This window comes from Thalassophryne amazonica, chromosome 2, assembly GCF_902500255.1.
Source record: "Thalassophryne amazonica chromosome 2, fThaAma1.1, whole genome shotgun sequence".
NCBI classification, from domain to species: Eukaryota; Metazoa; Chordata; class Actinopteri; order Batrachoidiformes; family Batrachoididae; genus Thalassophryne; species Thalassophryne amazonica.
In genome coordinates, this window is record NC_047104.1 from 8,552,729 (window position 1) to 8,576,182 (window position 23,454).

At 44.3% G+C, this 23,454-nt stretch overlaps 1 protein-coding gene across 1 annotated transcript in view; it reads left to right on the forward strand.

Annotated features, from left to right (window-relative positions):
• Positions 1 to 23,454, forward strand: part of si:ch211-186j3.6 (neural-cadherin) — a 1,133,875-nt gene that overhangs the window by 619,205 nt on the left and 491,216 nt on the right. Inside the window, 3 exon segments of the mRNA XM_034183518.1 lie at positions 14,843 to 14,929; positions 14,932 to 14,969; positions 17,556 to 17,742. Coding sequence (XP_034039409.1) covers positions 14,843 to 14,929; positions 14,932 to 14,969; positions 17,556 to 17,742 — 312 coding nt within the window.

Genomic DNA, 23,454 nt, shown 5'->3' on the forward strand with positions numbered 1-23,454 from the left:
AAACCCTAGGAACTACAAGTAAACCTGCAGTCTGAGAGCGAAGCGCTCTATTGGGGTGATATGGTACTATGAGGTCCCTAAGATAAGATGGGACCTGATTATTCAAAACCTTATAAGTAAGAAGAAGAATTTTAAATTATATTCTAGAATTAACAGGAAGCCAATGAAGAGAGGCCAATATGGGTGAGATATGCTCTCTCCTTCTAGTCCCTGTCAGTACTCTAGCTGCAGCATTTTGAATTAACTGAAGGCTTTTCATGGAACTTTTAGGACAACCTGATAATAATGAATTACAATATTCCAGCCTAGAGGAAATAAATGCATGAATTAGTTTTTCAGCATCACTCTGAGACAAGACCTTTCTAATTTTAGAGATATAGCGCAAATGCAAAAAAGCAGTCCTACATATTTGTTTAATATGCGCATTGAATGACATATCCTGATCAAAAATGACTCCAAGATTTCTCACAGTATTACTAGAGGTCAGGGTAATGCCATCCAGAGTAAGGATCTGGTTAGACACCATGTTTCTAAGATTTGTGGGGCCAAGTACAATAACTTCAGTTTTATCTGAGTTTAAAAGCAGGAAATTAGAGGTCATCCATGTCTTTATGTCTGTAAGACAATCTTGCAGTTTAGCTAATTGGTGTGTGTCCTCTGGCTTCATGGATAGATAAAGCTGGGTATCATCTGCGTAACAATGAAAATTTAAGCAAAATTGGTCCTAGCACAGAACCTTGTGGAACTCCATAATTAACCTTAGTCTGTGAAGAAGATTCCCCATTTACATGAACAAATTGTAATCTATTAGATCAATATGATTCAAACCACCGCAGCGCAGTGCCTTTAATACCTATGGCATGCTCTAATCTCTGTAATAAAATTTTGATGATCAGTTAGCTGTTTTACAACTACCCTTTCAAGAATTTTTGAGAGAAAAGGAAGAAAAAAGGAAGTTAGCACACCTAATGACAGGACAGTTGTCCCTCTAATGATGGGAGGGATGCCTTTCTGATGGCTCCCTTGATGACGTGAATGACTCATTACCATGAACAAAAGACTGAAACTCCTTTGACCTGAGTACCCCATTGTAAACAGGGGATAAAGTGTGTCTCAGACCCCTTCCCCGGTTAAGGCTGGGTTTCAAACGTTTCACACAATGTTTCAAGTGTTGTTGAATATGATGCCACAAGCTTGGTGCACCTATCTTTGGACAATTTGGTCCATTCCTCTTTGCAGCACCTCTCAAACTCCATCAGGTTGAATGGGGAGCTTCAGTGCACAGACATTTTCAGATCTCCACAGAGATGTTCAATCAGATTCAGTTCTGGGCTCTGGCTGGACCACTCAAGGACATTGACAGAGTTGTCCTGAAGCCACTTCTTTGATATATTGGCTGTGTGCTTAGGGTCTTTGTCCTGCTGAAAGATGAACCGTCGCCCCAGTCTGAGGTCAAGAGTGCTCTGGAGCAGGTTTTCATCCAGGATGTCTCTATACAGTGCTGCATTCTTTCCCTCAATCCTGACTAGTCTCCCAGTTCCTGCCACTGATAAACGTCTCCACAGCATGATGATGCCACCACCATGCTTCACTGTAGGGATGGTGCCTGGTTTCCTCCAAACATAATGTCTGGCATTCATGCAAAAGAGTTTTTTTTTTTTTTTTCTCATGAGACCAGGGAATTTTGTTTCTCATAGTCTGAGAGTCCTTCAGGTGCATTTTGGCAAACTCCAGATGGGCTGCCATATGCATTTTACTGAGAAGTGGCTTCTGTGTGGCCACTCTGCTGGAGATGGTTGTCCATCTGGAAGGTTCTCCTATCTCCACAGAGGAATGCTGGAGCTCTGACAGAGTCACCATCAGGTTCTTGGTCATTTGCTTCTCCCCCGATCACTCAGTTTAGATGGGCAGACAGCTCTAGGGAGAGTCCTGGTGGATCTGACCTTTTTCCATTTACAGATGATGGAGGTCACTGTGGTCATTGGGACCTTCAAAGCAGCAGAAATGTTTCTGTACCCTTCCCCAGATTTGTGCCTTGAGACAACCCTGTCTCGGAGGTCTACAGACAATACCTTTGACTTCATGCTTGATTTGTGCTCTGACTGTCAACTGTGGGACCTTATATGTAGACAGGTGTGTGTGTGTCTTTCCAAATCATGTCCAATCAACTGAATTTACCCCAGGTGGACTCCAACATCTCAAGGATGATCAGTGGAAACAGGAGGCACCTGAGCTCAATTCAGAGCTTCATGTAAAGGCTGTGAATACTTAGGTACATGTGATTTCTGACTTATTTTTTATAAAATTGCAAAAATCTCATTTTTTTCACATCTCCATGATGGGTAGAATTTTGAGGAACAAAATGAATTCCATCCATTTTGGAATAAGACTGTAATACTGCAAAATATAGAAAAAGTGAAGTGAATACTTTCCAGATTCATTGTAATTCAAAACTGATTTGTTTATTCAAAATGTCTTTTTAATGTTGAGTAGTGCTGTGACATTTTTGCTTTTAAAGTGCTTCTTCTGTTTTTATAAGAGTTTGTCACCTTTTTGTTGTTGTAAAAATGTTAATTGATTTTTCTTCTTTTTTGTCTTTTCATTTATTGTTTTATATTTAAGCAATACTAAAAAGAAGATCTACATTTAGTTGTTTGCACTGGGAAGTGAAAGCTCCAAGTATAGGCAATGGACTGCATTTATATAGCACTTTTCCATACATATCAGAAGCTCCACGCGCTTTATAATGATGCCTCACATTCATCCAGACACACGCACACACCGATGTCAGGGTGCTGCCATGCAAGGCGTTCACTACACACCGGGAGCAACTTGGGGATTAAGGACCTTGCACAAGGGTCCATAGTGATTGTTCGGCCAGACTGGGGTTTGAACTGAGGATCCTCTGGTCTGAAGCCCAACGTTTAAAACACTAAACCATCACCTCCGTAGGAAAAAGAAAATCAATGATGTAATCAGTCCAGAATGTAACAGAAGAAATCAAAGGAAAAGTTTCCTCCAGATGAATGACAAATGCAGCTGGGTGCAAAACTATTTTGATGCTGGCACCAATGTGTAACTTTGCCTTTGTGGAGCTGAATGATGCGCCTGTAGTGTCGACTTCCAGCTTCAATTCCGGTGGTTCCACTAAAATACCACAGAGCAGGAGTTTCTGACGTGTATCTGACGTGAAATGTCAGATACAGTTTTGCAGAAAATAGACTGTGTATATAATTGGCTGTTTCACTTCAACTCTCTTGTGTAGCACCACCACCATTTAACCCTCATCTTACCGTGCTGTTTTACACCGCAGTCTTACAATGTGGGGTCCAATCAGACCCCAGGGTGGTTTTTTTATTTGAAAGTACAAAAAAAGCAATATGTTGTTTATTGAAAATACAAACATGTTTATTAACTTCCTTCACATACACTGGAACAAGCAATAGCAGTACATCTACTGGGGTAAGACCTCTGTGTGGAACTGTGTCCTCAATCTCTGAATGAACTCATCCTCTGAAATGTCTCCCTGTGCTTCTGCTGTGTATGGAAACATATTGCATTCACTGGATAAGAAAAACAAAATTAGACTGCAGATCTCATAATTACAAGAAAAGATCTCGGAATTATTTCTCATATGTAATTACGAGATCAGCTGTCTTTTTTCTTTTTTTTTAATCCAGTGAATGCAATACACTTCTGTAGCTGTGTATCTTGCAGCTTAACCTCTTTCAGGCTTCTGTCATCTAAGATATTAGCCTGGTTTGACATATAATATTTTAGTAACATATAAAGTATATGTCCAGGGTTGATCAGACCCCACAGGTATGATCAGGGTTGAATAACTTCATCTCTTACCAAACATTTTTTTTCTTTATTTTGATTATGAGTTATTATTAATATACGTGGGCTGTCCATAAAGTATCGGTCCTTTTTATTTTTTTTAAAAACTATATGGATTTCATTCATATGTTTTTACGTCAGGCAAGTTTGAACCCTCGTGCGCATGCATGAGTTTTTCCACGCCTGTCGGTGACGTCATTCGCCTGTGAGCACACCTTGGGAAGGAGTGGTCCCGCCCCCTCGTCGGAATTTCATTGTTTGGAAATGGCGGAATGAAAAGGACTTTTTTTCCATCAGATTTTTTTCAGAACCGGAAACCATTTGAAAAATGTATCTGGCTTACGGTGAAAATTTTGCGGGCTTCACAGAGAATAAGGACTGTTAACTGTCGCTTTAAGGACCCCTTTGAGGACGTTTGGCGCACCGCGCTCCGAGCTGCGACAACGCGGCACAAAACACTGTATCATTTCTAAACGGATGGCTCTGTGGATACGAGACGTTGTGTGCTCTTTCTCCGGTAATCACAAGAGCTGGACATCAGCCATTTTCCGGCAGATTTCACTTTTAACCAGAGATTTTGTCGTGGAACACCACGCGGAGGCTTCACGCATTACGACCGATCGATCACGACCGAGGGTTCAAACTTGCCTGACGTAAAAACATATGAATGAAATCCATATAGTTTTTAAAAAAAATAAAAAGGGCCAATACTTTACGGACAGCCCACGTACATGTGTTTATTTTGTGCTGCTTCGGGTAATGAGAGTTTACTTTAAAAAATGGGTAAACATTCTTAAAACCATATCACAACGTGCTGCCACAATGCACATAAACAAAATCAACCTTGGATGATAAAGTGACAGAAATAATGTTCTTTGTGAATTTGCAAGCTGCTGATGCCCAGTGTGACCTCGACCAGCATGGATACGGGGAAGAAAAAGTTTCAACAGGAAGTCCCAGTCTTGACAGGTTATCTTAGTCATTTGCTCAAGATATCAGGATTTACATGTCATGAATTTAATCCATTTCTCTCAACTGCTCAGTGATCTTTAAAATGACGTGTCACATTCCCACACTGATGACAGGGTAATGAAAATCACTGACTGGCATCTGAGTGATTTTCCAGTGCAGAGTAGCTACCTAAACTCTGTAAGTGAGATAGAGTATCTCGTCAATAGTTTTACATCCTCATTGAAGACAACTTTGGATGCTGTAGCTCCTCTGAAAAAGAGAGCTTTAAATCAAAAGTGCCTGACTCCGTGGTATAACTCACAAACTCGTATCTTAAAGCAGATAACCCGTAAGTTGGAGAGGAAATGGCGTCTCACTAATTTAGAAGATCTTCACTTAGCCTGGAAAAAGAGTCTGTTGCTCTATAAAAAAGCCCTCCGTAAAGCTAGGACATCTTTCTACTCATCACTAATTGAAGAAAATAAGAACAACCCCAGGTTTCTTTTCAGCACTGTAGCCAGGCTGACAAAGAGTCAGAGCTCTATTGAGCTGAGTATTCCATTAACTTTAACTAGTAATGACTTCATGACTTTCTTTGCTAACAAAATTTTAACTATTAGAGAAAAAATTACTCATAACCATCCCAAAGACGTATCGTTATCTTTGGCTGCTTTCAGTGATGCCGGTATTTGGTTAGACTCATTCTCTCCGATTGTTCTGTCTGAGTTATTTTCATTAGTTACTTCATCCAAACCATCAACATGTTTATTAGACCCCATTCCTACCAGGCTGCTCAAGGAAGCCCTACCATTATTTAATGCTTCGATCTTAAATATGATCAATCTATCTTTGTTAGTTGGCTATGTACCACAGGCTTTTAAGGTGGCAGTAATTAAACCATTACTTAAAAAGCCATCACTTGACCCAGCTATCTTAGCTAATTATAGGCCAATCTCCAACCTTCCTTTTCTCTCACAAATTCTTGAAAGGGTAGTTGTAAAACAGCTAACTGATCATCTGCAGAGGAATGGTCTATTTGAAGAGTTTCAGTCAGGTTTTAGAATTCATCATAGTACAGAAACAGCATTAGTGAAGGTTACAAATGATCTTCTTATGGCCTCGGACAGTGGACTCATCTCTGTGCTTGTTCTGTTAGACCTCAGTGCTGCTTTTGATACTGTTGACCATAAAATTTTTATTACAGAGATTAGAGCATGCCATAGGTATTAAAGGCACTGCGCTGCGGTGGTTTGAATCATATTTGTCTAATAGATTACAATTTGTTCATGTACATGGGGAATCTTCTTCACAGACTAGGGTTAATTATGGAGTTCCACAAGGTTCTGTGCTAGGACCAATTTTATTCACTTTATACATGCTTCCCTTAGGTAGTATTATTAGATGGTATTGCTTAAATTTTCATTGTTACGCAGATGATACCCAGCTTTATCTATCCATGAAGCCAGAGGACACACACCAATTAGCTAAACTGCAGGATTGTCTTACAGACATAAAGACATGGATGACCTCTAATTTCCTGCTTTTAAACTCAGATAAAACTGAAGTTATTGTACTTGGCCCCACAAATCTTAGAAACATGGTGTCTAACCAGATCCTTACTCTGGATGGCATTGCCCTGGCCTCTAGTAATACTGTGAGAAATCTTGGAGTCATTTTTGATCAGGATATGTCATTCAAAGCGCATATTAAACAAATATGTAGGACTGCTTTTTTGCATTTACGCAATATCTCTAAAATCAGAAAGGTCTTGTCTCAGAGTGATGCTGAAAAACTAATTCATGCATTTATTTCCTCTAGGCTGGACTATTGTAATTCATTATTATCAGGTTGTCCTAAAAGTTCCCTAAAAAGCCTTCAGTTAATTCAAAATGCTGCAGCTAGAGTACTGACGGGGACTAGAAGGAGAGAGCATATCTCACCCATATTGGCCTCTCTTCATTGGCTTCCTGTTAATTCTAGAATAGAATTTAAAATTCTTCTTCTTACTTATAAGGTTTTGAATAATCAGGTCCCATCTTATCTTAGGGACCTCGTAGTACCATATCACCCCAATAGAGCGCTTCGCTCTCAGACTGCAGGCTTACTTGTAGTTCCTAGGGTTTGTAAGAGTAGAATGGGAGGCAGAGCCTTCAGCTTTCAGGCTCCTCTCCTGTGGAACCAGCTCCCAATTCAGATCAGGGAGACAGACACCCTCTCTACTTTTAAGATTAGGCTTAAAACTTTCCTTTTTGCTAAAGCTTATAGTTAGGGCTGGATCGGGTGACCCTGAACCATCCCTTAGTTATGCTGCTATAGACTTAGACTGCTGGGGGGTTCCCATGATGCACTGTTTCTTTCTCTTTTTGCTCTGTATGCACCACTCTGCATTTAATCATTAGTGATCGATCTCTGCTCCCCTCCACAGCATGTCTTTTTCCTGGTTCTCTCCCTCAGCCCCAACCAGTCCCAGCGGAGGACTGCCCCTCCCTGAGCCTGGTTCTGCTGGAGGTTTCTTCCTGTTAAAAGGGAGTTTTTCCTTCCCACTGTAGCCAAGTGCTTGCTCACAGGGGGTCGTTTTGACCGTTGGGGTTTTACATAATTATTGTATGGCCTTGCCTTACAATATAAAGCGCCTTGGGGCAACTGTTTGTTGTGATTTGGCGCTATATAAAAAAAAATTGATTGATTGATTGATGTTTCCACAAGCAACACAAAGAGTCAAATCCAGTAGAATGATTTTCCTGGTTTCAAGACATATAAGTGTGCTTGGAGGAGCCGGATTTGAGCGGGATTCACTGACGTCTGAATGCAAATGGATCTAGAATCGCATTCACTCAGGATCATGACACAAGCCGCCTTCTCTAACCTTTAACACTTCTGTGTGTCATCGCTGTCATCACTTTATTCTGGCAACACACTGTATAAGCTCGTATTCGGACTGCTATACTCCCAACCTCACTCCTCAGAATAACTCTGCCTTTACCCCATATGCCCTGTGGATGAAATCCCGCTTGCTTCAGACTACTGAGAAATAATTAACTGTGAGTGTTTCCCTTCTCTGGGAGTTCTGTCCCTCTTCGCGCTTTCTGTTCAGCCGTATTTATCTTAATAAGAAAGCTCTTTGACTCCTCCAGAGGCAGTGAGGCACTGAGGGAGGGTCGACTTCTGTAATGGATTTAAGGCCCCATTTTTAATTCACAGATTAAGACATTCCCTCAGAAGAAAGAGGGGAGAAATGGCAGCTTTGAAGACCAGCAGCATTCCAGAAAAAAACAACTTTAAAACCAGTCACTGACATTAACATTTGGATTCTATGATTTAACATTTCTGATTTTAAGAATTCTGTTTTCTAACGTCAGAGCTGAAAATTGATGATTGAGTCCATACACACTGTAGCTATTAACATTTCTATCAAGACTAATGGCACATTTGGACCCATTTCAACTTTAAGACTTGAAGAAACAAATGAACAGAAAACCCCACATTACATCCTGTCATTTCATCCAGTTTGATCCATAAGGTGGAAACCGTTATTCCTTTATGATAGTTTTTTATGTTTTTGACAATAGCTAAATTATTTCATTAATTCCTGAACACTGCAGTGAACCCTGTGGAGGATGTGGATATTCTCTTTTAACCAATGCCAGTATTAGTCTAACATTTCACATGATGACTCTTTGCTTCTTTGTAATCTACTCATTTTATATTTTATTCATTTATCCAAATCCTATGGAAAATGGGACAGAATCCCAGCATCAAAAAGTCCAAACAAAGTGAAACCAGAGGAACTCTCAGAGAATTCCATCTCTACAACCAGTCCAGTAACAACCACCATAGTTCGAGACCCAGTTGTCCACCTGGTGCCAAGCCCAGTGGAAGCCCTGTTGCTCGTTGTTGTCATTTCTACGCCTGTGTCCAGTAAACAACAATACCACAAGCACTCGTGAGTGTGTTGGTTTCAGGGTAAGTTGTGGCCCAGTAGAGAGCTGGTGTGTTTATCTTCCATCACCACAAATTGTTTGGACCTTCAACCTCCTAAAACCTGGTCTAAAGTCCACCACTGTCAAATGTACACAGAAGGTAATGGATAAGCACACCTTAGATGTATTCTGCCTGCGTGTATCATCAAACGTCACCTGCAATGGTGTAATATTAATATGGTGGTGAGCCTGACTGATATGGATTTTATTAATAGGGGCAAAAAATATATCTATATAATATGATATATTCAAGGAAACGTAAAAACACTGTTTTACTGTCAGACCCTTATAATAAATAAAAGTAATTGAGGATTGAAGTTTTAATGTTTAAACATCAACTTTGTTATAAATAACTAAAAATTTAACCAACAACTAACTAATATATGTCATGCTGCCTTCACTCAGATCGGCAGTCACCATGGCACATCACTCAGCATTTACATAATACAGGATTCTGCTCTGTTTTGGCCCAGACTACCTTGTGGCAGAGTGTTCACTTTATCTGACCACTTCGCTTCATTCTCTTGTTGCTAATGTGACAAAAGGATAAAGGGGGTCCCAGTTATGCTTAACTAAATTGTAAATAATCCCAATGGACAAAAATAACAGTGACATGGATATGTTTCTGAAAGGTTCATATCAGCCGATACTATTGACCAACCGATATATCAGTTGGGCTTTAGATTAGATTAGATAGAACTTTATTAATCCCTTGGGAAGACTCCTTCAGGGAATTTGAGGTTCCAGCAGTATTGTATAGCAGCACACAGGGTAAGAAGCACACAGAGTATCAAAACTGAAAGAAAAAAAAAAAAATGCAAATATAAATACTCAAATATAAATACCAGACATACTGATCGCTACTGTCTACTGGCTACTGTTCCTCTCCTTCCTGTCCTCTGTCTTCCTGTTACTCCTCCTCCCCCTGAGTGAGGAGCTGTACAGTCTGATAGTCTGAGGCAGGGGTGCCCAAGGTCAGTCCTCACGATCTACCTTCCTGATGCTGTTACGTGTCTCCCTGCTCCAACACACCTGAATCCAATGAAAGATTAGTTAGCAGGCTTTTAATGAGCCTTTCATTGGATTCAGGTGTGTTGGAGCAGGGAGACACGTAAGAGCGTCAGGAAGGTAGATCTCGAGGTCTGACCTTGGACACCCCTGGTCTGAGGGACAAAGGAGTTTTTCAGTCTGTTGGTCCTGCACTTGGGAAGGAACAGTCTGTGGCTGAAGAGGCTCCTCTGGTTGCTGGTGTGCAGAGGCTGACTGGCATTGTCCATAATGTCCATCAGTTTATCCAGGGTTCTCTTTTCTGCCACCATCACCAGAAAGTCCAGGTTCATGCCAACCACGGAGCCAGATACATATTATAGTCACTGGAGGGAAATAAAGTGTTTTGCGAGGTTTCACAACAATACATTGAGTGCATTTTCTAGCCACCTTGTCTCTGTTTCAATACGAGTTCTGTCCTTTTATGGGACTGCTGTAGAGCGCACGAACCCTTCTGAATCCTCCTCTATGATTCCACAGGCTAGAGTGCAGCAAATTGGGAAGTCAGCTTTGCCCTTACTGACACAACTCAAATATTTACCTGGAGAAACACAATTGACCGAAGGAATTAATTATCTATATTAAAATTGTGCAAAAAATAAAATAAAATAAAAAATATCCCTTTGGCTGCTCCATTGTTTTCACTTGGAGTCGGCACAGCAGATCCAAGGAGGATCTACGTATGATTTGACACGTTTTACACCGGATGCCCTTCCTGACTAACTCCACATTAGATGAAGGAATGGGCAGGGGTGGGGTTTGAACTGGGAACTCCATCCATCCATCCATTTTCTTCCGCTTTATCCGGAGTCGGGTCATGGGGGCAGCAGCTCAAGCAAAGCCGCCCAGACCTCCCGATCCACACACACCTCCCCAGCTCCTCCGGGGGAACCCCAAGGCCTTCCCAAGCCAGCCGAGAGATGTAGTCCCTCCAGCGTGTCCTGGGTCTTCCCCGGGGCCTCCTCCCAATGGGACGTGCCCAGAACACCTCTCCAGCGAGGCGTCCAGGGGGCATCTGGAAAAGATGCCTTTCGACATGGAGGAGCAGCGGCTCGACTCCAAGCTCCTCCCGAGTGACCGAGCTCCTCACCCTATATCTAAGGGAGCGCCCAGCCACCCTGCAGAGGAAGCTCATCTCGGCTGCTTGTACTCGCAATCTTGTTCTTTCGGTCATGAGCCAAATCTCATGACCATAGGTGAGGATCAGAACGTAGATCGATCGGTAAATCGAGAGCTTTGCCCCCCTACTCAGCTCTCTCTTCACCACGATGGTCCGATGCAATGACCGCATCACTGCAGATGCTGCACCGATCCATCTATCGATCTCACGCTCCATCCGTCCCTCACTCGTGAACAAGACCCCAAGATACTTAAACTCCTCCACTTGAGGCAAGGACACTCCACCGACTTGAAGAGGGCAAAGCACCTTTTCCCGGTTGAGAACAATGGCCTCGGATTTGGAGGTGCTGATTTTCATCCTGGACGCTTCACACTCGGCTGCAAACTGCCCCAGTGCATGCTGAAGGTCCTGATTTGACGAAGCCAACAGAACCACATCGTCCGCAAACAACAGAAGAGATTCTGTGGTTCACAAACCAGACCCCCTCTACACCTTGGCTGCGCCTAGAAATTCTGTCCATAAAAATAATGAACAGAACCGGTGACAAAGGGCAGCCCTGGCGGAGGCCAACATGCACTGGAAACAGGTTTGACTTACTACCGGCAATGCGAACCAAGCTCCTGCTGCTGTCGTACAGGGACCGGATAGTCCTTAGCAAAGGACCCCGGACCCCGTACTCCCGGAGCACCCCCCACAGGGTACCCCGAGGGACACGGTGGAACGCCTTCTCCAGATCCAAAAAACAAATGTGGACTGGTTGGGCGAACTCCCATGAACCCTTAAGCACCCGAAGGAGCATGTAGAGCTGGTCCAGTGTGCCGCGACCAGGACGAAAACCACACTGCTCCTCTTGAATCCGAGGTTTGACCATTGGTCGAATTCTCCTCTCCAGTACTATGGAATAGACCATACCGGGGAGGCTGAGGAGTGTGATCCCCCTATAGTTGGAACACACCCTCCTGTCCCCCTTCTTAAACAGAGGGACCACCACCCCGGTCTGCCAATCCAGAGGCACTGTCCGCGATCGCCATGCGATGTTGCAGAGGTGTGTCAGCCAAGACAGTCCTACAACATCCAGAGACTTAAGGTACTCAGGACAGATTTCATCCACCCCAGGAGCCTTGCCACCGAAGAGCTTTCTAACCACCTCAGTGACTTTGGCCCGGGTAATGGATGAGTCTGCCTCTGAGTCCCCAGTCTCTGCTTCCTCTTCAGAAGACATGACAATGGGATTGAGGAGATCCTTGAAGTATTCCTTCCACTGCGCGACAACATCCCCAGTCAGGGTCAACAGCTCCCCACCTGCACCATAAACAGTGTTGGTGGAGAGTTGCTTCTGCCTCCTGAGGCGTCAGACAGTTTGCCAGAATCTCTTCGAGGCTGACCGATAGTCCTCCTCCATGGCCTCCCTGAACACCTCCCAGACCCGAGTTTTTGCCTCTGCGACCGCACGGGCTGCGGCACGCTTGACCTCCTGGTACCTGTCAGCTGCCTCCGGGGTCCCACCTACCAACAAAGATAAGTAGGACTCCTTCTTCAGCTTGACGGCATCCCTTACCTCCGGCGTCCACCACCGGGTTCGGGGATTGCTGCCGTGACAGGCACCAGAGACCTTGTGACCACAGCTACGAGCGGCCGCATCAACAATTGAGGTGGAGAACATGGTCCACTCGGACTCCATGTCTCCAACCTCCCCCGGGATCTGGGAGAAGCTCTCCCGGAGGTGGGAGTTGAAGACCTCGCTGACAGAGGGTTCCGCCAGTCATTCCCAGCAGACCCTCATGATACGTTTGGGCCTGCCAGGTCTGACCGGCTTCCTCCCCTCCCAGCGGATCCAACTCACCACCAGGTGGTGATCGGTCGACAGCTCTGCCCCTCTCTTCACTCAAGTGTCCGAGACACGTGGCCGAAGGTCAGATGATATGACTACAAAGTCGATCATCGACCTCCGGCTCGGGGTGTCCTGGTGCCACGTGCACTTATGGACACCCTTGTGCTCGAACATGGTGTTCGTGATGGATAAACTGTGACTAGCACAGAAGTCCAACAACTGAACAACACTTGGGTTCAGATCGGGGAGGCCGTGCTTCCCGATCACACCCCATCCAGGTCTCACTGTCGCTGCCCATGTGGGCATTGAAATCCCCCAGTCGGAGAGCTATCTAGTACCCCTCCCAGGGACTCCAAGAAGGTTGGGTACTCTGCACTGCTGCTCGGCCCATAGGCCGAGACAACGGTGAGAGACCTGTCCACGACCCGAAGGTGTAGGGATGCGACCCTCTTGTTCACTGGAGTGAACTCCAACACATGGCGACTGAGCTGGGGAGCAATAAGCAATGCGACCCCAGCTCTCCGCCTCTCCCCGTGGGCAATGCCAGAAAAATGAAGCGTCCAGCCCCTCTCCAGGAGTTGGGTACCAGAGCCCAAGCTGTGCGTAGAGTTGAGCCCGACTATCTCTAGTCGGTATCTCTTAACCTCCCGCACAAGCTCAGGCTCCTTCCCTTCCAGCGAGGTGACATTCCACGTCCCAACAGCCAGGGGCTGTGAGCATGGACCGGGTCGCTGGGCCACCTGCCCTCAACCGCCACCCAATCCTCTCTGCACCCGACCCCATGGCCCCCTCTGCAAGTGGTGAACCCACAGGAGGGCGGGCCCACATCGCTCTTTTGGGCTGAGCCTGGCCGGGCCCCATGGGCTCAGGCCCTACCACCAGGCACTCGCGCGTAAGCCCCAACCCCAGGCCTGGATCCAGGGTGGGGCCCCGGCTCCGCCATACCGGGCGACGTCTTGGTCCTTGATTTTTTACTGTTCATGGAGGTTCTGAACTGCCCTTTCTCTGACCCATCACCTAGGACCTGTTTGCCTTGGGAGACCCTACAAGGGGCACAAAGCCCCCGACAACATAGCTCCTAGGATCGTCAGGGTACACAAACTCCCCCACCACGATAAGGTGGCAGCTAGAGGGGGAGAACTGGGAACTTTCTGCACTAAAAACAAGCACAATAACCGCTTGGCCTCCTCCCCAACAAACGTTGCAAAAATACTTGAAAAAACAAAAGGGAAGTCTACATCAACTGCACGGAAAACATTGTGAAAACTATTCAAACACTATTGCAAAAGCTTTTCTTTTTCTTTTTTTTACTTGTGTCGGATTCTGTGTATTTCAAACATGAGGGCTTATTTAAAAATCACTTAGTAACTATGTATTGAGAAGTGTTTGAAATTTCAGTAAATGACAGTTCTATTTTATTCTGAGCCTGGACTGGAGATTGTTTTAAAGCTTTTGGTCGATGGACCTGAAGAAACTTGGATGTACATGAAGGAGCCTCAACCACAAAGGGTTAAATATGGATGCTGCAAAGCTTTGGTCTGATTCACTTTCATGTTGCTGCACAATAAAGACCTGCAGGATAATTAAAGAAGCACTGATCAGACTCGATGGATGTCTGTGCTGAGTCTGACCTCAATAAACAAATCAGGAATTAGCCAAATGCGGTTGATGCACAGTTGCCATGGTAGCCATGTCACAGCTCCATCCCAGTTTTATGCAATGATTGGTGAAGAAGATGGATGAGTCATGGTACAACATGTAGTCATATATGTGTGGTGTGTGTGTGTGTGTGGTGTGTGTGTGTGTGTGTGTGTGTGTGTGTGTGTGTGTGTGTGTGTGTGTGTGTGTGTGTGTGTGTGTGTGTGTGTGTGTGTGTGTGTGTGTGTGCACATGCTGCTGGTGGTGGTGGTGGGGGTTATTCTGTTTTTGTCTGTTTTTGTTACGAGACGACTCACCAATGTTGAAGGCACCATAAATGATTTTCTTCGCTCGTATCTCTGATATTGAAATTGAAGCACATGGGGTCATGCAAGAAGAAATGATTGAAGGTCTCTGTATTCCTGCTCCTTTCAGATGTAAATGACAACGTTCCTTTCTTCACGTCTTCCATCTATGAGCCTCGGTCACTGAAGGGGGCAGAATCTGGAATGATGGTTTTCCAGGTTCAGCCAACGACCTTGACTTGGGTCTCAATGGCAAAGTAAGAGCAAATACATACAATCACATACTAGTGTGTGGGGGGGGGGATTGCAGTAACCTGAAAAGAACCAGAATATAGTGAGAAGGCTTCAGATGGACCGTGCATGCTGTACACACCACAGATATAAAAGTACAAGTAAATCTTTGTCTGTCTGTATAGCTTCAAGTATGAAGTCATTCATACCATAAATCAAATATGTGCTGGTGATTGATGTAAGCATTAGGTCATCCAATGAGGGCTCCTTTGTTATCGAGATATTTAAAAAAAAAAAAATGTTTGGTTACCATGTCACCCGAGGACTGAGTCGGTCGGCCTCAAAGAGATTCTGGCAAACCGTCCAATGCCTCAGGAGGTGGAAGCAGCTCTCCACCAGCACTGTTTACGGTGCGGGTGGGGAGCTGTTGACCCTGACTGGGGATGTTGTCGGGGGGGTGGAAGGAGTACTTCAAGGATCTCCTCAATCCCATCGTCACGTCTTCCGAAGAGGAAGCAGAGACTGGGGACTCAGAGGCGGACTCATCCATTACCCAGGCCGAAGTCACCGAGGTGGTTAGAAAGCTCCTCGGTGGCAAGGCTCCTGGGGTGAATGAAATCCGTCCTGAGTACCTTAAGTCTCTGGATGTTGTGGGACTGTCTTGGCTGACACGCCTCTGCAACACTGTGTGGCAATCGGGGACAGTGCCTCTGGATTGGCAGACCGGGGTGGTGGTCCCTCTGTTTAAGAAGGGGGACCAGAGGCTGTGTTCTAACTATAGGGGATCACACTCCTCAGCCTCCCTGGTAAGGTCTATTCCAGAGTACTGGAGAGGAGAATTCGACCGATGGTCGAACCTTGGACTCAGGAGGAGCAGTGTGGTTTTTGTCCTGTCGCGGCACACTGGACCAGCTCTACACGCTCCACTGGGTGCTCGAGGGTTCATGGGAGTTCGCCCAACCAGTCCACATGTGTTTTGTGGATCTGGAGAAGGCGTTCGATTGTGTCCCTCGGGGCATCCTGTGGGGAGTGCTCTGGGAGTACAGGGTCTGGGGTCCTTTGCTAAGGGCTATTCAGTCCCTGTACGACCGCAGCAGGAGCTTGGTTCGCATTGCCGGTAGTAAGTCAAACCTGTTTCCAGTGCACGTTGACCTCTGCCAGGGCTGCCCTTTGTCAATGGCTCTGTTCATTATTTTTATGGACAGAATTTCTAGGCGCAGCCAGGGTGTAGAGGGGGTCTGGTTTGGGAACCACAGAATCTCGTCTCTACTGTTTGCAGAGGATGTCGTTCTGTTGGCTTTGTCAAATCAGGACCTTCAGCATGCACTGGGGAGGTTTGCAGCCGAGTGTGAAGCGTCCGGGATGACGATCAGCACCTCCAAATCTGTGGCCATGGTTCTCGACCGGAAAAAGGTGCTTTGCCCTGTTCAGGTCGGTGGAGTGTCCTTACCTCAAGTGGAGGAGTTTAAGTATCTCGGGGTCTTGTTCACGTGTGAGGGACGGATGGAGCGTGAGATCGATAGATGGATCGGTGCAGCATCTGCAGTGATGCGGCCGCTGTATCGGACCTTCGTGGTGAAGAGAGAGCTGAGTAGGGGGGTAAAACTCTCGATTTACCGATCAATCTACGTTCTGATCCTCACCTATGGTCATGAGATTTTGACCGAAAGAATGAGATCGCGAGTACAAGCAGCCGAGATGAGTTTCCTCCGCAGGGTGGCTGGGCGCACCCTTAGAGATAGGGTGAGGAGCTCGGTCACTCGGGAGGAGCTCGGAGTCAAGCCACTGCTCCTCCACGTCGAAAGGAGTCAGTTGAGGTGTCTCGGGCATCTTTTCCGGATGCCCCCTGGACTCCTCGCTGGAGAGGTGTTCCGGTCACGTCCCATTGGGAGGCGGCCCTGGGGAAGACCCAGGACACGCTGGAGGGACTACATCTCTCGGCTGGCTTGGGAACGCCTTGGGGTTCCCCCGGAGGAACTGGGGGAGGTGTGTGTGGATCGGGAGGTCTGGGCGGCTTTGCTTGAGCTGCTGCCCCCGCAACCAGACTCCGGATAAAGCGGAAGAAAATGGATGGATGGATGGATGGATGGACCATGTCATACCATACCAGCTTTATTTGAAAAGCAACTTAAGACAGCCAGCGCTGTCACAAAGTACTGTACAATAAAAACAAAAGACAAGGTAAAATACAATAAAATGAAGATAAGAACCACTAAAATGCAACTTAAAACATTATCGAACTAAGCCACATTTGTGTGTTTTTACACAAACTTTAACAATAGCCAATGAGGGTGCCTCCCTAACACCCAGAGGCAAGCTGTTCCACAGTTTGGGAGCATCGACAGAGAAAGCCCTTTCCTCTCTGAGCTTTCCCCTCTTGTCCTCCGTGATCTTTGCCCAAAAGATGTTGGACTTACTGCTTCTTGTTTGACACAGTATGACACCAGCGTGATCATGTTGTGCTGTGTGGAGAATTTAACGTACACGATGTGATATTTAATTTTCCTGTCTGAACTCACTCACAGGGGCACGTTTTTGTTGAAATTCATGTTCCATGACAGTCAGATTTTAAATGATCGTGTCTTTGTCTGGTCCAATCCCACCCCTTCCAGATCTCGTATTCCCTGCTGGAGGACCGGAGTGGAGACCACCAGTACTTCCGCATTGACCCTGAGCTGGGGTTCATCTACACACAGACCGTGTTCGACCGGGAAACCAAGAGCTCGTACCTGTTGGAGGTCCAGTCAGTGGATGGCTGGGAGTCTGCTCGGCCCGGAAAACACGGGCAGCCCAACTCTGGTAATGAAGCCTGAGACCTCACAGGACATGCCCACACCTCTGCAGTCTGGGTTGTTTGTTTATTTGTTTGTGAGGTTGTTGGTTCGATATAATGCGGTGAGATCTGATCAGAACAGGAACACCTCATTCTCAACAGTATTCATTCTGCAGGATAATTAATCCTGACCGAGGATGTAATAAACGCCCCACTGCCCAGGCTGCAGAAACAGTTATGATCCAGTAGATTAATATTACGGCGTTGCTGATTAGGAGTCGCATCATTGAGGTAATTGACACACCAACAAGAAAAGGATGAGGTCCAAATGGAGAGGGCTTGAAACGGCTCATCTGGAGACTAGTGATGCTTCAGATCTTCATTGAAGGCAGTGATAATCTTATTTTCCCTCTTTCTGTCTCTTTCCAACATCTGCTCATCTCTCCTGGGTGAAAGACCAAAGGCCATCAGTCTCATCCAGCTCTGTCTCTCTCCTTATTCCTCAGTCTCCAAATTTCTCTCTTTTGCTGCCAGATGAAATTTGCACCCGCTCAGTCTGCAGAACGGACAAACACAACGAGAGAAACAGATGTCGGGATGCAGGGGCGGACAGACAGGGATGTGTTTTAGTAAATATGATCACAGAATTTTTAACGTAAACAGAAGTAAAATATTAAAGAGACGAGACTACAGTGAAGCTGTGGCAGATGTTTGAGGTTTTTTTTAGTCCTTTGGGTGAAGGTATGCAGGTCTAATGCCATCAATGTTTGTGCACGCTGTGAAGTCTGATGATTTTCTGGGGAAAAAAAAATTCTGAATGGTGGTGCAGACAATCCTTGGGGGATTGCCTGGTTGTACTACGTAGGACTATCAGACTGAATCCCTGTGGGGCCCCCAAGAAGGGCCAAAAAAAATGACATTTTCACTCTTCAGTATATTGCTGAAAGACTGTCAACATTTTTTCTCATTTTTGATAAAGATTTTTGAGGAGGCCACCTGCAGCAGTTAAATAAATAAATTGCATTCTTCTTGAATCATCAAAAAAAAAAAGAAGACATTTTTCACACTTCTCAATTTATTGCTGAAAAAACTTATTTTTCTGTAATTTTGCATATAGATTGCTTGAATCATTGTCAATCAGCACAAAGGTCAACATATTGATTTATTCTGCCTTACAGAAACCTGGTTACAGCAGGATGAATATGTTAGTTTAAATGAGTCAACACCCCTGAGTCACACTAACTGCCAGAATGCTCGTAGCACGGGCCGGGGCGGAGGATTAGCAGCAATCTTCCATTCCAGCTTATTAATTAATCAAAAACCCAGACAGAGCTTTAATTCATTTGAAAGCTTGTCTCTTAGTCTTGTCCATCCAAATTGGAAGTCCCAAAACCAGTTTTATTTGTTATTATCTATCGTCCACCTGGTCGTTACTGTGAGTTTCTCTGTGAATTTTCAGACCTTTTGTCTGACTTAGTGCTTAGCTCAGATAAGATAATTATAGTGGGCGATTTTAACATCCACACAGATGCTGAGAATGACAGCCTCAACACTGCATTTAATCTATTATTAGACTCTATTGGCTTTGCTCAAAAAGTAAATGAGTCCACCCACCACTTTAATCATATCTTAGATCTTGTTCTGACTTATGGTATGGAAATAGAACACTTAACAGTATTCCCTGAAAACTCCCTTCTGTCTGATCATTTCTTAATAACATTTACATTTACTCTGATGGACTACCCAGCAGTAGGGAATAAGTTTCATTACACTAGAAGTCTTTCAGAAAGCGCTGTAACTAGGTTTAAGGATATGATTCCTTCTTTATGTTCTCTAATGCCATATAACAACACAGTGCAGAGTAGCTACCTAAACTCTGTAAGGGAGATAGAGTATCTCGTCAATAGTTTTACATCCTCATTGAAGACAACTTTGGATGCTGTAGCTCCTCTGAAAAGAGAGCTTTAAATCAGAAGTGTCTGACTCCGTGGTATAACTCACAAACTCGTAGCTTAAAGCAGATAACCCGTAAGTTGGAGAGGAAATGGCGTCTCACTAATTTAGAGATCTTCACTTAGCCTGGAAAAAGAGTCTGTTGCTCTATAAAAAAGCCCTCCGTAAAGCTAGGACATCTTTCTACTCATCACTAATTGAAGAAAATAAGAACAACCCCAGGTTTCTTTTCAGCACTGTAGCCAGGCTGACAAAGAGTCAGAGCTCTATTGAGCTGAGTATTCCATTAACTTTAACTAGTAATGACTTTCTTTGCTAACAAAATTTTAACTATTAGAGAAAAAATTACTCATAACCATCCCAAAGACATATCGTTATCTTTGGCTGCTTTCAGTGATGCCGGTATTTGGTTAGACTCTTCTCTCCGATTGTTCTGTCTGAGTTATTTTCATTAGTTACTTCATCAAACCATCAACATGTTTATTAGACCCCATTCCTACCAGGCTGCTCAAGGAAGCCCTACCATTATTTAATGCTTTGATCTTAAATATGATCAATCTATCTTTGTTAGTTGGCTATGTACCACAGGCTTTTAAGGTGGCAGTAATTAAACCATTACTTAAAAAGCCATCACTTGACCCAGCTATCTTAGCTAATTATAGGCCAATCTCCAACCTTCCTTTTCTCTCAAAAATTCTTGAAAGGGTAGTTGTAAAACAGCTAACTGATCATCTGCAGAGGAATGGTCTATTTGAAGAGTTTCAGTCAGGTTTAGAATTCATCATAGTACAGAACAGCATTAGTGAAGGTTACAAATGATCTTCTTATGGCCTCGGACAGTGGACTCATCTCTGTGCTTGTTCTGTTAGACCTCAGTGCTGCTTTTGATACTGTTGACCATAAAATTTTATTACAGAGATTAGAGCATGCCATAGGTATTAAAGGCACTGCGCTGCAGTGGTTTGAATCATATTTGTCTAATAGATTACAATTTGTTCATGTAAATGGGGAATCTTCTTCACAGACTAAAGTTAATTATGGAGTTCCACAAGGTTCTGTGCTAGGACCAATTTTATTCACTTTATATATGCTTCCCTTAGGCAGTATTATTAGACGGTATTGCTTAAATTTTCATTGTTACGCAGATGATACCCAGCTTTATCTATCCATGAAGCCAGAGGACACACACCAATTAGCTAAACTGCAGGATTGTCTTACAGACATAAAGACATGGATGACCTCTAATTTCCTGCTTTAAACTCAGATAAAACTGAAGTTATTGTACTTGGCCCCACAAATCTTAGAAACATGGTGTCTAACCAGATCCTTACTCTGGATGGCATTACCCTGACCTCTAGTATACTGTGAGAAATCTTGGAGTCATTTTTGATCAGGATATGTCATTCAAAGCGCATATTAAACAAATATGTAGGACTGCTTTTTGCATTCACGCAATATCTCTAAAATCAGAAAGGTCTTGTCTCAGAGTGATGCTGAAAAACTAATTCATGCATTTATTTCCTCTAGGCTGGACTATTGTAATTCATTATTATCAGGTTGTCCTAAAAGTTCCCTAAAAAGCCTTCAGTTAATTCAAAATGCTGCAGCTAGAGTACTGACGGGGACTAGAAGGAGAGAGCATATCTCACCCATATTGGCCTCTCTTCATTGGCTTCCTGTTAATTCTAGAATAGAATTTAAAATTCTTCTTCTTACTTATAAGGTTTTGAATAATCAGGTCCCATCTTATCTTAGGGACCTCGTAGTACCATATCACCCCAATAGAGCGCTTCGCTCTCAGACTGCAGGCTTACTTGTAGTTCCTAGGGTTTGTAAGAGTAGAATGGGAGGCAGAGCCTTCAGCTTTCAGGCTCCTCTCCTGTGGAACCAGCTCCCAATTCAGATCAGGGAGACAGACACCCTCTCTACTTTTAAGATTAGGCTTAAAACTTTCCTTTTGCTAAAGCTTATAGTTAGGGCTGGATCAGTGACCCTGAACCATCCCTTAGTTATGCTGCTATAGACGTAGACTGCTGGGGGGTTCCCATGATGCACTGTTTCTTTCTCTTTTTGCTCTGTATGCACCACTCTGCATTTAATCATTAGTGATCGATCTCTGCTCCCCTCCACAGCATGTCTTTTTCCTGGTTCTCTCCCTCAGCCCCAACCAGTCCCAGCAGAAGACTGCTCCTCCCTGAGCCTGGTTCTGCTGGAGGTTTCTTCCTGTTAAAAGGGAGTTTTTCCTTCCCACTGTAGCCAAGTTCTTGCTCACAGGGGGTCATTTTGACCGTTGGGGTTTTACATAATTATTGTATGGCCTTGCCTTACAATATAAAGCGCCTTGGGGCAACTGTTTGTTGTGATTTGGCGCTATATAAAAAAAAAATTGATTGATTGATTGAAAGGTTTTCACAGACCTTGAGTCATTCAAATGGGCCTTGAACACCTCGCCTCCTGACCCAGACATTTTGCTGATTTTCACAAAAAGTATTCAGTGAATGTTTCGAAAATTTTGTCCAAACATTCTTGTGGTGACTATCCAGCCACAGTAAGCAGGACATTCTGACTGAATTTCCGTGGGCTCCACCAGGGGCCCCCAGATGGGTAAACAATTTCAGGTGAATACATGGAGTGGCATACTTAATGCCACTTTCCCCATTTTTGGTCAAAATTACTCTTTTCATAGTCCGCTGTTTTTCTGTGTTGTGCTCACTGAATGACAGGACACAGAGAAGAATACAAACCTGCGTGAGAAAAGTCATTTGTACAGATGCAATGTAGAAGGGCACTCCCATAGAACTCCATCTTGTATCTATGATCTTGATTCTTAATTATTATGTTTTGATCCTCATCTGTAATCTTTGTCCTGGCTGTTGATCCTGAACTCTGGAGTATAATTCTTAAATCTGACCTTTGAGCCTAATGCCCAACATGTGAGCCTAATTCTGACTTCTTTGCTTTTGATTCTGTTCCACCTTTCTGATGTTGGACACTACACCATAGTCATGACTGGAATTCCCATCACACACTGCAGCATGTTTAAGAAACCAAACCCAATCTCAACAGGTCAATGTAATGGTCCATCTTGGTGGTTTTGCTACAGCGTGTTCCGGACATCATGAGTACAGTGAATCTGGAAAAGTATTCACAGTGCTTCATTTTGCACACATTTTATGTTACAGCCTTATTTCACAAATGGAGCAATTTTTCCCCTTAAAATTGTCCTCACAACAAACCATAATGACAACATGAAAAAGGTTTTTTTTTTTTATTTTGCAAATTTATTAAAAATAAAAAAAGAACAACTAAGAAATCACATGTATACAAGTATTTACAGCCTTTGCATGAAGTTCAACATTGAGATGTTTCTCCAGCTTAATTGGAGTCCACCCTGAGATAAATTCCAGTTGATTGGACATGATTTGGAAAGACACACACCTGTCTACATATAAGGTCCCACAGTCGACAGTCAGAGCACAAACCAAGCATCAAGTCAAAGGAATTGTCTGTAGACCTCTGAGACAGGATTGTCTTGAGGCACAAATCTGGGGAAGGGAACAGAAACCTTTCTGCTGCTTTGAAGGTCCCAATAAGCACAGTGTCCTCTGTAAATGGAAGATGTTCAGATCCATCAGGACTCTTCCTAGAGCTGGCTGCCCCTCTAACCTGAGCAGTCACGGGAGAAGGGCCTTAGTCAGGGAGGTGACCAAGAACCCAATGATCACTCTGTCAGAGCTCGAGTCTGGACTGGAGGTTCCTTGGGTATTGCTGGAAAGACTCAATGA